At 40.0% G+C, this 14,537-nt stretch overlaps 1 protein-coding gene across 5 annotated transcripts in view; it reads left to right on the top strand.

Annotated features, from left to right (window-relative positions):
• The window catches only part of LOC127579642 (probable E3 ubiquitin-protein ligase HECTD4), a 219,125-nt gene that overhangs the window by 132,765 nt on the left and 71,823 nt on the right, over window positions 1-14,537 (top strand). For all 5 annotated transcript variants that reach the window (XM_052032551.1, XM_052032555.1, XM_052032553.1 and 2 more), the window contains exons 37-43: window positions 2,234-2,423; window positions 6,332-6,413; window positions 7,746-7,948; window positions 9,564-9,699; window positions 11,907-12,089; window positions 12,729-12,893; window positions 13,535-13,704. In XM_052032551.1, coding sequence (XP_051888511.1) covers window positions 2,234-2,423; window positions 6,332-6,413; window positions 7,746-7,948; window positions 9,564-9,699; window positions 11,907-12,089; window positions 12,729-12,893; window positions 13,535-13,704 — 1,129 coding nt within the window. The remainder of the gene's footprint in view (window positions 1-2,233; window positions 2,424-6,331; window positions 6,414-7,745; window positions 7,949-9,563; window positions 9,700-11,906; window positions 12,090-12,728; window positions 12,894-13,534; window positions 13,705-14,537) is intronic.

A 14,537-nucleotide genomic window follows, 5' to 3' on the forward strand; every position in this document is an offset into this window, starting at 1 on the left:
TGATAGTGGTAATGCTGGTTGAGAAGACCATTAATAAGGCATACACAATTATGGGCTCTATCAGTGAGAGACAGTGTGTGCAAGTAGGGAAGTTATGCTAACCCTTTATAAATAGCTGGTCCTGTTGTAACTAATATCGTGTTCGGTTTTGGTTGCCACATTTTAGGAAGCATTAAAGACGGTCCCGGAAAACATGTAAGAGAGTTTTTTCTGGATTGGGAAGTGTTTAAACTGGAATGGTGGAGGGATAGGAACCTAAGCATGATGACTTGGGATACAGAAACAAAAGAAAGAACAGTAGAATGAAAAAACAAATGCAGGGCAAATAAGATGACTAAAATGGTAAAAAGAGCCTAGAGACTTTGCAACTTAGTGCATTACAGTGCCAGCGACCTGGGTTGAATTCCAGCTGCTGCCTGTAAGGAGTTTGTACGTTCTCTCCATGTCTGCGTGGGTTTCGTCTGGGTGCGCCGGTTTCCTCCCACATTCCAAAGACATACAGGTTGGGAGCTGTGGGCATGCTATGTTGGTGCCAGAAGAGTGGCGACACTTGTGGGTTGCCCCCAGCACATGGTTGCAAGAAGATCAAAACTGGGAATTTAATATTTGGGGATTCTTGATTTCTAGGAAGGAAAAAGTGGTGGGGTAGATGAAAGAAATACAGGGATGATCTATGTTTAGAAGTCCATTTGGCTGGCGGTAAAAAAAACAGGAAAAGAAAGAAGACAATGGTTGGAGTGGTGTATAGACCCTCAAACGGTAGCCACGCTGGAGGAAAGGATATAAATAAATGCTATGTGTCAGAAGAGGAGTGCAATAATTATGAGAAGTTGGATAAGTACAATTGAAGCTGATAAATCTCTGGAATTCCCCAAAGGTTGTGAAGGCTGGATCACTGGGGAAGTAGACACATTTTTAAAAGGTCAGGGAAATTAAGGGCTGTGGGGAACCAGCACAGAGGAGATGAGGCCTGGGGAAATCAGCCATGATCATACTGAATGGAAGGGCAGGCTTGAGAGGCTGAGTGGCCTCCTCTTCCTATTTATTTGTGTTGTTATGGTGAAGTAACATTTCCAAGACTACAGAGAAAGGGCTGGTGATCAGAACTAGAAAGTCACCCTAGTAGAGTATGGACATGATGGGCCAAAGAGCCTACTTCTATGCTTTAACCCGTGTCTGCATGGGTTTCCTCCAGGTGCTCTGGTTTCCTCCCACATTCCAAAGATGTATGCGCCCAGTACATTCTGCGCAAAAAAAAGATGCATTTCACTGTGTTTTTCAATGTACATGTGACTAATAAAGATAGTTTAATCTTATCTTAACCATTCCATGGTCTTGTATGATCCTAATTATGAGAAAGTTTTCTTGGCTTGAGCCACTTTATGTTAAATAGATTGTCAGTAGGAAACCATCTTCTGGTTCTGGTGTGAAACTGGACAAGATAGATGGCAAGGCCCAGGAAATTACTGCATCCTCAATTCAAATTAGGATTTCATTGTGGAGCATACCTAAAGGAAAATAGGGTTAGAGTGGCAATGAGGTAACTGTCTGTTATTATCATTGCCTTCACTCAGATGCGTCCTTGATCTACTTTTTTTCCAATTTACTATTGTGGATTCAGCCTTTGGTTTGCAAAAGTATATTTCTAAAGCTTTGGGAATCTACAGTGTTGCTTATTTAAAATGAATAATATTTTCTTATTTTTGTTCCTTGTCTCTCAGGATATTGTCTTGTTGGGCTACAGCATCAGCATTTATTTAGTATTACTGCAGTAGTCTTTTTTCTTAGAGTTTGGTACTTCAGTATTGTAAAAGGGGCTCCATAACTGAGGCCTACCCTATAATTGCAGGGTTTGTCTGCTCTCACAAACTTTGCAATGGTTTACCGAATGCAAACCCAAGGCACGCATGGTGTCATTTCTCCTCTTAGCGTACCAATTGTGCTGAAGCAAGCTTCAACAACAATCCTCTTATTCTAGCTGAGATTTAGCAAATACCATTGCTTCATGTAGATAAATGTTAACTATTTCTTGGTGGGAATTTTGACAAGACATGGAAAACTGTACACTCCCTTGATAGATTATTCATAGGGAGGGTCGTGAATAGTATAAAGTGAGAAAATTGAATAAATTGATATCATGGATAGTGGAAATCTGGCACATCAGTAGAACAATAGTGATATGTTTCTGAACAGAGCTATGAATTTCAGAATCTGAACATGTAACACTATGCAGGGTGTCAAACCGTGTTGTCGCCTAGCACGTCAGAAGCTGGTGGTTCTTTTGCAAAATCAAGCCCAAAGAGCTCAATGAAAGCAGACAAAGATGGTGGAGAAGAAAGTGAGGCAATTGATGGCAAACTCTCAATCTTAATTCATAAACGTGAAGATCAATCATCCCATGAAGTTCTACAGCCATTACTAAGGTAAGTACAAAAGTGTTCCCATTTCCCACTTTTTTTTTCTCCTTGCTCCTGAAGATATTGTGATATGTTGTTTTGGCTTTGACTTGTGTATTTCATCCAGAGGTTTCCAGCCATCTAGATAAGAAGATCAGACTGGCAGGCATTATAGCCAAAGATTGGTGGCTAGGGCTACGTTCCAAAAAATAAGCACCCTTCAATATTCCATTTCCAATTAATTTAGCACAAATTGTCATCAAGGGATAATTGCCTTTGTGACAGTTGCTTCCCAGGCTTGTGCACTCTCCAGAATGAATCATTAGTAGCTGTTACATACCAGCAACAAAAGAAACACACCAAATCATGTATAAGTGTTAGAAACTATTTTAATAACTACTTATGATAATAATAAAAATAAAAATAATGTTAAAATGTTAGAAATAAAAATGTTAGATCTTAAACATTAACCCCAAAACTAAAATCGAAGTGTGTGTGTGTGGCAAATTCCCAAACTCCAAGTCCAGGAATAGTTCTCAAAGTTCAGTTTAGCATGCCAGAAGATGAAACGTGAGCAAAGGCTTCTGCAAAACCACCATTGATTGAAGAGAAAATGTAGAGAGAAAATAGAGAGTAATTACGAAATCCAAATGTTCCACAATGGAACCCATACGACACCTCAATCACATGATCTCCATTCCTTTGTTTCAAAGTATCTGCCACCCTGAAAGGCATTCGAGATGTGGCCGTCCACACAAATACCTGTTTCCCTCTACAGGTTAACGACAAAGTGGACTCCACTGGATTATTCCAAAAATCCATACGTGGATTGTAGTGACAGACACAGTTATTGTTTTTCATCCATCGATACAGAGACCAGCAGGCAGGGTGCCCCTCTCCCCCCTCCCCCCGAACCAAAACAACGTCATTACGTCCTTATCTCCTGTTGTTGTAATCGCGCCACACACACCCAAACACTACTGTGCTATGTCTTAAAGGTACATTCACCAATAGTAACCTAATCCGTAACATAGCTTTGTGGATTTTTTTCTACCTAGTTGTGCTCATTTGTCATGCCCCTAAAACTGCTCCAGCTCGCATCAGTTAACAGTTAATTAATGGAGTGTAGGTGCTCATTGTTTATGTGGCTTTGTTTCAAATTAATTAGAACAGTAATCAGTGCTGTAGTTTGTACTGTGATCACAAATGAGCTGATAACATTCCTCATAACCTTGAATCAAATTATTGATCCAGATCTGGGTCACTTACCATTCAGTCATACCTAGTTTGGCAGACATGTTTACACTTTGGCCCAGCAAGACCAATCAAGCTCAAGCCCTGGCTGCCTTGGCCATCCAGCAAGAAAGAGCAGAATGCAAGGGGCAGCTAAGTCTCAGACGCTGCTCACCACCCTGTCTAATTGGTGTTTTGAAAGCTCACTGTTGCTAAATGCATTTGAACTCCTTTTAAATTATTCTGATCAGAGACATTTTAAGAACTGCTCAAAAGGATTAAGATAACTAATTTAAAAAAAAAATTCAGGAAAAAATAATTTAAAACTTTACTTGCTGTGAATTAAAAACATAAGTGCAGAATTTTTTAAAAATCTTTAATCAATGACAGCAGCCCTATTAAATGAATAGGGTAATGTTTCATTTGACAGCCATCACTGGTATAGGTGCAAAGTGTGCTGAACCCCACAATTCAGGGTGAAGTGGGAGATCAGATGTGCTTGCATCTGACCTCTTAACTCTTTTCTGATTTACACGCTTCATTGCTCAGGTGCATTAGTCTACTGCAAGCTGACTCACAGAGATGGTGTCGCTGATGTTTTTCCAGAACAACTGGCAAAATGCAAGTATAGTTGAGGCAAATGAAGATGATGGAAAGCAACACAAAGAAGGGATGGGATTGAGAAATGGATAAGAACTGTGTCACCAGTGGAGGACTTAGTTATATTTTGTTGATAATTTCATTTATTATCAAGCATGAGATGAACTTGGTCAATTTGCCAGTCCTTGGATGTCTTTGTTTCAATCCTATTTGGTGCTCCCTCCCTCAACTCTCTATTTTCAGTGCATTGACAACTGATTTGGTACTGCTTCCTGCAGTCCCTCAGAACACTGAAATTTCATTACATTTGCTGTCATTTTCCATCCTGTTCTCATTTTCACATGCACTGTCACTGACTCTTCCATTTCTCCATCTCAGGAGATAGTGGCAACAAAATCCATTACAGACCTCCAATTACCTCAACTATACTTCCTCCCATCCTGCCTCCTGTAGTGACTCCTTTCCATTCTCCCAGTTCCTCCCCTTCATCGTATTTGTTCAGATGACAAAATTTTCCACAGAGGTGAAATGTCTTCCTTGTTCCTGAACCATGGCTTACCCTCTCTACTATAATAGACAGAACCTATGACTGCATCTTATCTATTTCACACATACCCTCTGCTGGACAGAGTTAGGATAGAGTATTCCTGGTACTCATTCTTCCACTCCACCAGCCTCTGCATTCGACATACTGCCCTTTGCAATTTCTGCTTTCTTCAACGATTCCACCACCAGACTCGCCCTTCCCTTCATTCCCCTTTCAGCATTCCCGGGGAATAATTCCCTTTACGACTCCCTTATCCATTCTTCCATCCCCACCAATCACACCCCTTCATATGGCACTTTCCCAATCAACCACAGGAGATGTAACACTTCTTTTTACCTGTTCATTTCCCCATATCCAGGGAACCAAGCAGCGATTCACTTGCACTTCAGTCTCACAATGTGGTCCGCTCTATGCTGGAGAAAGCAAATGCAGAATGGGTGTCTATTTTGTGGAGCACCAGCGTTCAATTCTTGGGGTTGACTCAAAACTTCCTGTTGCCCGCCGCTTTAATTCTCCATCCCACTCCTCCTCTGACCCATATGTGTGTGGTCTCATTGCACTGTTATAACAAGGCCCGGTGTCAGCTTCTATATAACAGCATTGCAGCTTTCTAGACTCGATATTGGCTTGTCTATGTCAAAACTGGCTTATTCTGCTGCAATTCAAACATGTCTGGTTTTGGCTCAGTTTTTTTCCCTCTCTGTTAGCACAGCCTGACCTGCTGGGCATGTCCTAAAGACCTGCATTTTGCAACTTTCACTTTCCTTGGTTTGTATTCTTGCTCTCTAATCAACTTCCCCCAACGACCATTCAACCAGATGACCTATACAACTTATCTCCATAGCAACCCTGGACTCACCCTGTCAGAGATTCCTTTCATCCTATTCTTCCCTCTGCATTCTTTCTGCAAATAAACTTGTTTTCTCTCCTTCCCGATTCCGACAAAGGGCCTTCGACCTGAAACGTTAACTCTTTCTCTTTCTACTGAGGCTGCCTGACCTGCTGAATGTTTCTGGCATTTTCTGTTTTAATCAGATAAGTTCTTTTGTGCCAGGACACCAGGGTGAACTCACCAGAGTGTCCCTCCAACAGTTCTGCATTTGCTCCATCAAATATCTGGAGAAGGGCTTGAACCCACACCCTTTTGGTTTGTAAGTGAGAGACATACTGAGCCATGGCTGGTATGTATTGTCACCTCATTTTGTAACAGCCTATACCTAGTCTCTCCATGCCATGGCGTATATATAACTATACTGGGAATGTCACCAGATGCTTCCTTCAAAACAGAATAAATTAGGAATGGAGTTCATAAAAGATGTTTTTTACTGAATTGAAAATTTAAGAAACTAAGACTTGGTTGAGGCTATTTTATTTTCTAACTCAGTAACATTTGAAGTTAGTACCTAGTGTCAATCCAGTACAATTTTAGATGTGCTGAATAATCTCATGTGGTTGTGCAAAGGAGAGAAATTGGTTTAAGTAAGATAACAGCACAGCTGTGAAATAAAAGTTTAGTTGCACTATTATGTAATTATCTCATCCCATTCCTTTACAGTAGTTCAGAGGGACGTCCTTTCCGACTAGGCACTGGGGCCAACATGGAGAAAGTAGTGAAGATGGATAGAGATATGACTAAAGTAAGAAATTGTATGAAGACCAGTTTAGTTCTTGATGATTTTACAGTATTCTGATGACTGTAACATTCTTCGCACAGACTGAAAGTTGAAACTGGAGAGTGAATCTGAAACTCTGGTTCAATGTGGCTTCAGCAAGACCTTTGCCAGGAAAAAGACCTTTCTTGGGCTAGTACATTTCAGGGATGTTGTATTAGCATACCACAAAAAGTTACTCTATTTTCCTCTGTTTTAACTATGTCAGTTGAGCTTAGAGCATGGATGGGTACTTAGAGTTATAATATTGCAATCATAGAAGTATGGTTGACAGAAGGGTAGGACTGGAAGCTTAATGTTCCTTGGTATAGAGGTTTCTGCCATGACAAGGGGAATGCAATTGGGGGGGGGGGGGGGGGGGGCGCGCGGGAAGAGGGTGGTAGTTGCACTGCTGATAAGGGAGAATATAATGGCAGTACTTGAAGAGGATTCCTGGAGCAATCATCCAGTGAGGTCATATGGGTAGAACTTGGGAATAAGAGAGGGGCAATCACTTTGCTGGGGTTGTACTATTGGCATCCTGATAGCAGGAATTAGAGGATCAGATATGTAAGCTAATTGCAGAAAGGTGTAAGAGCAATAAGGTTATAGTAGTGGGGGATTTTAATCTTTCCAATGTTGACTGGTTTTGCCTTGGTGCAAAGGGCTTACATGCATGTCCGAGAACATTTTTGAGACAACATGTAGAGTCCTTCTACAGACAGGGCAGTACTGGAATTTGTCTTAAGAAATGAACGGGGCAGGTGGGAAGTATCAGAGGGGAAACACTTTGGGAACTGTGAGCATCATTTTGTCAGTTTCAAGGCATTTATGGAGAGGGATAAGGTCTGTCAAGATCTTGAACTGGGGGAAGGCTGATTTCAATAATGTAAGAACGGACCTGGCAGAAGAAGATTGGGAGCAAATGCTTGTGGGTGAAAAGAAAGCTGCTAAATGGGTGTCTTTTAAAACTGAGTGAGTAAGAGTTCAGGGCCGACATGTTCCGGTAAGGGTGAAAGGCAAAGATGACAAGATTAGAGAACCTTGGATGACAAAGGATATTGAAGATTTGATCAGGAAAAAAAAGGAAACACAGATGAATAAAATTCATTGTAAATAATAAAAACAAAAATGCTTGTTTCTTTTTGGGGTAGCTAAATTTCATGGTTGCATGCATCAAGTAGGTCAGTGTTAAATTATAAATAACTGCTCACTTGATATAACAACTTTTGACTTGTCACTGATAATGCCATAAATATTGAAACAGCTGTTTGTTGGAACATTGGCAAAATGTTGCTTAATAATGTCTTTGTTTTGCAGAGTGGATATTGTGAAGTTATCACAGAAGAGGCGGTGGCAGCCTTGCGCAAGGCGACCAAATGGGCGCAATCAGGGCTAATTGTAAGTGTGGGACCACCAGTGGATGTTGCTGCTCAGGAGGCTACCAGTGGACTGACAACTGGTGATAAGAAAAAGACTGCTCAGACATCCATTTGCAGAGAGAAGAATGCAGAACTTGCCAGGTACAAGATAGTAAAAGGGAAAGGAGAAATAAAGATCAGATGATGAAGGGTTTTCTTGGTGTAGAGGACAATTAAACTGTTCTACCTCTTCATTAAAACTTGACAAATCATCCGAGTCTTAACCAAATGTTTCTTGAATTTTGTAGCTACTTGTAGCTAACTTTCACAGCTAACGTACACCAGGAATCTTGTGAAGAAAGCAAAATAAATCATGTTATTGTGATATGGTGCCAGGGGTGGAATAAAAAAATCAGTTGATTTGGGTATAAGGGAAAAATGAGGAAAAACAACAAATTTATTAAGCTAAGAACACTCAACAAAGCTCTCTCACAGGCTAGTGTCCTTGCAAGTGACAGAAATTTATCTATATTGACAATGTTGCCTTAAGCATAGAGGCAAAATCCTTCCTGGATGTTGAATCCACACTGACCTCTGATGTCATTCAAGTCATACTCTTGTTTCGCAATTATTATGAAAGGCTGACTGCTTCCACAAGTGGAAATTGTCAAACTAAAACCATACTCTTAGCTTTCCATCTTGATGATGACAAGGCACGCAATAGCCTCAACTGCACCTGCTGCAAAGAAAAGGTGTGTCATGATCTGACCCTCACCCTCAGCGATCCTTGGCTACTCCTTAACTTATTGCCACCGCCACCTTAAGACTGATTAAAAATAAATATGTGACTGAATGTCATCTGCAAGCTCAGTAATACAACTTTGGGTGCAAAACTTTCTGTTGTCTGCACTCCGATCAGAGCTCTGGTCTCAGAAGGTGAATATTGTGCTCCTATCAATGTCTCAGACATCACTCAAAACTTATCAATGCACAACTCCAATTCAAATCAACTCCAGTTCTTTAGTTACCAGCCCTTCCTCCCATTAAACTGGATGCAGCAAAATATAGAGCAGCAACCCAGATCTTCAAGACTCCCCTTTTGGACAGGAACCTGACACCTACTCCTCCAGCTCAAATCCTAGAAGAAAGCTTGGACAGACAACATCTTCATAAACACAAACTATCATAATTCAATAACTCAACAGCTATGCTTCATTCTGTCTAGGAGTATGTAGTCAATGTTAAACAGGATAAGGCTGGTCATAGCCAATGAGTCCACTTGGATGAACAAGAGGCACCTTAAAATGGCACCCGGCTATGACTGTGGAAATTATCATCAAACCATGAGGCACATCTGTAACATCCTACCCTGACGTCAGTTTCAAGGCAAAGTCCTGGAGTAACATTTGCTTTCTGGCAAGGCATTGGACAAGTTTTGCAATTTGAAATTAAAACTGTAATGACAGTTTCTGCTCCCAAAGTCATATGGATTAATTTAATAAGTGAATAAAAACTGAAATTTTGTCATCCACCCACACTCATTCAATATTCCAAATGAAATCAGGATCTGAGATTGACCAAGGGTAATGAGCATTTATCTCATTAGCATTGGTTGGAAATGTTGGATGAAAATTGAAGCACTGAACAACTTGGTTAAAAGGGAGTGTGAGCAACTTTAACCTCTGGTTTCCTTTCATAATAATTGTGAATCAAGAGTATAACTTGAATCTTTATAGGTTTCCTTTGATTTAATTGGCTCTTTGATCTTTTCCTGTAGGACAGACCCAGTCCGACCATTCATCAGTGGCCATGTAGCAAACAGCATGGCAGCAGAGGTGATTGCTCTGCTGCACAACTTGCTGATGGCTCCCGAGTTCAGCACTGCTCAGATATGGACCACTACAGCAGAGAAGGTAAATATAACAAGTGCATGCTCCAGGAGTCAAACTTCTTTGTCAGTAAACAATCACTTTGATAGTTTTTCAAGCAAAACAATTATTTTGATAGTTTTTACAAATTCTTGCTCTTGGAACCATGATCGTTAGGTCATGGCTGCTCTTGATGCTTATCATTAACTTTCCTTGCATTTAAGGATTCATGGTTTAAAGTGACATACAGTGAAGAGGAGCAGTTAAAATAATTTCTGAACACTGGAATATTCATTTTCTGCAGAAGTATTTTTTTTTGTCTCATCAATTCAATAATTGACCTCAGTTTGGACACAAAGTAAAACCCTGTTAATCTGGCACGCTCAAGACTTTGGTAGTGAAGGACTTGCAGATTTTCCAGACTGTTGGATGTTAGTTGAAAACCCTAATGCATTTTTAAGATTTTACTCAGTAGGGTAGTCTAAACACTCTTCCAGTGAACCCATTAAGGGAGTGAGGGAGACCAAACCGGGCAAGTTTGGAGGGAGCATGGGAACCGGGAGCCTGGGCAAGTTTGGAGGGAGTGTGGGAACCAGGGCTTGAGTGAATTTAGAGGCAGCATAGGAATCAGCAATGTGACAGATGCCAAAACATTGGGATTTCCAAAGAGTTGGATGGCAGGTTATCAGTGGTTAACTGTAGTTTGAAATTGACTTTAAGATTTTTAATATTTCAAAGATTTTGGTATCATAGGCAACTTCACTGTTCACTGTACCACCAATTTTGGTGGTTAGCTTGCAGATGACAATCAAGTTGTGATATTTAACTATGGATTGGAAAAGTAGTGAGGGACAGCCTCCCTGTGTGTCTGCTTCCCAGTACGGTTTCTTTTTTTAAGAGAGAAAGTGAATTGTTTGTACATGTGCAAGAAATGTGACTGACTAATCAAAATGGATTAATCAAAATCAAAATGGATAATACAGAAACAAAAATATCTCACACCATGTCAGGCTAAGTAGAGGGAAGCTTTTAATTATTGGTGAGTTTCTATCTTTTTTCCAGGAGACTTCCATTAAAGGGGACAGCTGAGTTTCTACTGAATTTATCATTTATGGTGGTCTTAAAATTTTACAGGTGTTTTATTCTAAAATCCCTGTTCTCTCCAACCTATGTTGCGATAGATTTGCTCTGTAGTTCTGTCTTCTGATTTTAAAATAGTTAATTTAGTGTGGGAGTTTGTTATAGGCCTGAATCTAACATTTTCATATTCACTTTGTTCTTTCGCAGTTACACACAGGCATCTGAGCACTTATACTCTTGTGGGCAGAAAAGAAAAGATGAATTTGTGGAACTATTGAAGCTCAGCTCAGAGTTGATCAGCTTCTTCATGATTTGGGTTGACCCTCGATGGGCACAGGGTAAAGTTCTAGGCCATGGAGTTTCTAGAGGCACAGAATACCACAATATTTTCATTTATGATAACAGTTTTTCCTCATTTGTACCTTTTAGTGTACTGAGGCCTCCAATTCTTGAACCCATTTCATTACTTATCTTTACATTGCCTGTTGACAATATTATCTGTAAATAGTTTTTATTTGTATGCCAATGATGCTCAGTTTTACTTCTCCACAAATATCCTTCAATCTGCAATGGTAAATATACTGGCTCCCCAGGCAACGTAAAAGATAAGACAGAACTTCTTGCAGCTCATCATTGACAATGCAAAAAGCAGACATTTTGTGCTACCCACAGAAACTCTATGCCTAGAACTTGATCCATCCTTTTCTGAAATGCCCACACAACCTATTCAACCCTAAACTGAGTTTCAAATAACATAAGGAAACCAACAGTGCCTATTTCCCTCTTTGCAACATCTCTGTGCTTCCTGTGTCTGTTACCTTGCTATTCTCAATCATGCGTTGTACCTTTGTCACCTGCACACTTATCATTCCCAGCACCACCATCACTAGACTCCTCCACCTGACATAAATTCACAACTTTTTCCAAGACTGACTTAATTTCTACAATCCTCTCCTTCCAGTCTGCAGCTACTGACAGAACCTTAAGCCATCTATTATCTGCACAGATCAACTCTCTCTCACTTCAAAACCCCACGTAATTATTTATGACCATCTCCATAACCTTTTTCTAGACCTTAGTTATAATCTTCCTTGGGATATTTTGTTATGGTAAAGGCACAGTACAAATTTCCTTTTTGAGTAATAACTGAAGTCATTTTCTCCATCTGGCAGGTTCTTTCTCGAGCATTGATGTACATCCCTCAGCTTGGTAAATATGCAGAGAGTGTCTTGGAGAACGGAAGCAGCAGTGGGAGGAAGTTGGCAAAACTACAGGCTATTGGACGACAGGCAGTAGCTGCACTCTGTGCACTTGGTGGCTTCAAAGAAACCATTAAAATAGGATCTGAAGTACAGGTATTCTCTTTTTTTCCCACTCCTCTATGTAAAAGTAGATTTATGTGGAGTATATACATAGTATTTTTATTATTTTTAAATGTTTTGGAAATGTTGGTGCCGTTCATAGATATTCAGAGTTCTGCAGGATGTTCTGCCTCGGGTGACTTAACCACCTGTTCCACAGGCTCTCGTGGTTAGGATCTGGCTTCAGAGACCTTTCTGGTTTTTTGGAGTTGGTTTTGGTCCATCATTGCCAGCTGCTAGAAACCATGCTGAAGGCTTGCTCATCTAGAAAATGTTGCAGGTTTGGCAAGTCAGACAGATCCGTAACTGGGGTCACAAGTTGTGCATTTCAGTTCTCATTAAATAGTGGAACAGTCTCAGGGTACCAAATGGCTTATTCCTGTTTCTATGAAAGAAAAGGAGATGAAGGAATATAGGAAGAGGGTTTCTAAATTTAATTATAATTTGTCTGTGGGGATAGAACTGATGGATGGACAGAGAAGGAGGATCTGATGTCAAGTGGTTGTGCCCCATGGTCTGAATTTGAGCTGTAATTTTCTGTACTTCTGTTGTAAAATAACTTTTTTTTAATGTTTGCATTAATCACCGAAAATGCACTTCAGTTTGTGAACATGAGTCAATTTTCTATGTTAGATTTCAGGGAAGGGGATATCAGGAAGCATTGGAGTGGTGACTTCCATTAATGAGCAAGAAGGTATTGCCACAGTCCGGCTCCCTTTATCTAATTGTCGAAAGGCATCGAAAGCATCGGACACAGTAACTGTTCCATTATCAAGACTGTGTACTCCACGATGTGAGGTGAGTGGTTTACTGAAACCAGAAATATTTAGGATACTGGTGTTGAGCTTTTTGTTGTAGCAATGGTAATCCAGAAATAAGCTATTTGCTGAAAGTCAAAAGCAAATGCAAGAAATCTGAAATAAAAAAAATTGCAAACTCACAGCAGAATAAGCAGCATCTGTGGAAAGAACAGAATTTAAGACCTTACATCAGAACTGGGAAAATGAGGCAAGCGTCTTCCACTTGAAACATTAACACTGTCTCTTACTGCTCCTTTGTTTAATGTGTTGCTAATGTTATGAAGTCTGGCTGATGTTGTTTAGAATGGCCTACTGGGATATGCCCAGCGGTCAGAATATACAAATGAAAGTAAAAAAGGAAGAGGAATGGCAAATAAAAGAGTCAATTCTGATACAGACAGAAAGGAAGAATGAGTTACCTGAAGTTGGAGAATTCAATATTGATTGATTTTAAAAGCATTGTTGGTTTCCTGCAATCCAATTTGCAATTCGCTGTATGCTATCAAAAGGTAGGAGATGATGTGGGGAAAAGTGTAGACCCAAGATAGTCAATAAGGTGAGCTGTTTAAAATTGTTAGTGATGCAATTTACAATATATGGCATGAATGCTTAATATTTGTACTTTCGTCTTCTCTGTAGGCCTTGCCCCTGCATAAACTATCCATCACTGAGAAAGTAGTCCAGGCAGTTCAATCCATGTTGCTTCCACAGGAAGGCAGTCTATCTATTCTGACCTCACTCCCTGCAGTTGGTGATGGCTCCACCCCTGTGATGGCAGTAGTACGACTTGTAGCTGAAATAAGAACTAGGTAATGTAACCAAGATTAGGTGATGATATTTTTTACTTGTTGCATTTGTATCTGGTCTGTTACCCTGTTCCCTGCAGATTTGATTTTTTTTTGCTTTACTTGAAACAATATGCTTGCCTATTCTTAAAAAAAACTTTTCAAATATCAGTCCTAATATTGGCATCAGTTACAAGAAAGGATTGGGATTGAACATCTTAGCATTTGGATTCTGCTTGTATTGCATGAAATTATGCTTTGAATACAAGCCAATGACAGTTCAATGAATTTGATGTGGACCAGAATTGGAGTTGTGTTACTGTATGTAAGTAATTGAAAATTTCTTTAGTATATATTCACAATTAGACTGAAGTATCTCTGTTTTCCTCCGGTCCAATTTAATTTCTAGTAAAGCTGGTTTAGCAAGGTATGAATGTCTGAAAGATTTTGGACTAAGAAGGATCTCTAAGAGAGTTTTATGATGATCATGGCGAGACAGTGGCAGATATTTGTTGTTCAAAGTCCCAGCTGCTCAAGCTGTCAAGTTAAATAGAAAATGCTGGATTCACTTGTCTAATGAGGTAGCTTCTGTGGAGAGAGAAACCAAGTTAATGTTTCATCAATAATCTTGCATTAGAACTCGGAAAAATTAATGCTAAAACAAGTTTTTTTTTAAGGTGCAAGGAAAGGGGGTGAAGAGAAGGTGAAGGTCTTTGGAGAACAAAAACAGATGTGCAAAACATTGAAGAGATTGCACCTGGAATATTGTATGCAGTTCCAGTCGCTGTACTTTAGGAAGGATGTGATTAAGCTACAGAGGGTGCAGAAAAGGTTCACAAGGATGTTGCTGGGACTGG

The sequence above is a fragment of the Pristis pectinata genome, chromosome 17 (genome assembly GCF_009764475.1).
Source record: "Pristis pectinata isolate sPriPec2 chromosome 17, sPriPec2.1.pri, whole genome shotgun sequence".
In the NCBI taxonomy this organism is placed as follows: domain Eukaryota; kingdom Metazoa; phylum Chordata; class Chondrichthyes; order Rhinopristiformes; family Pristidae; genus Pristis; species Pristis pectinata.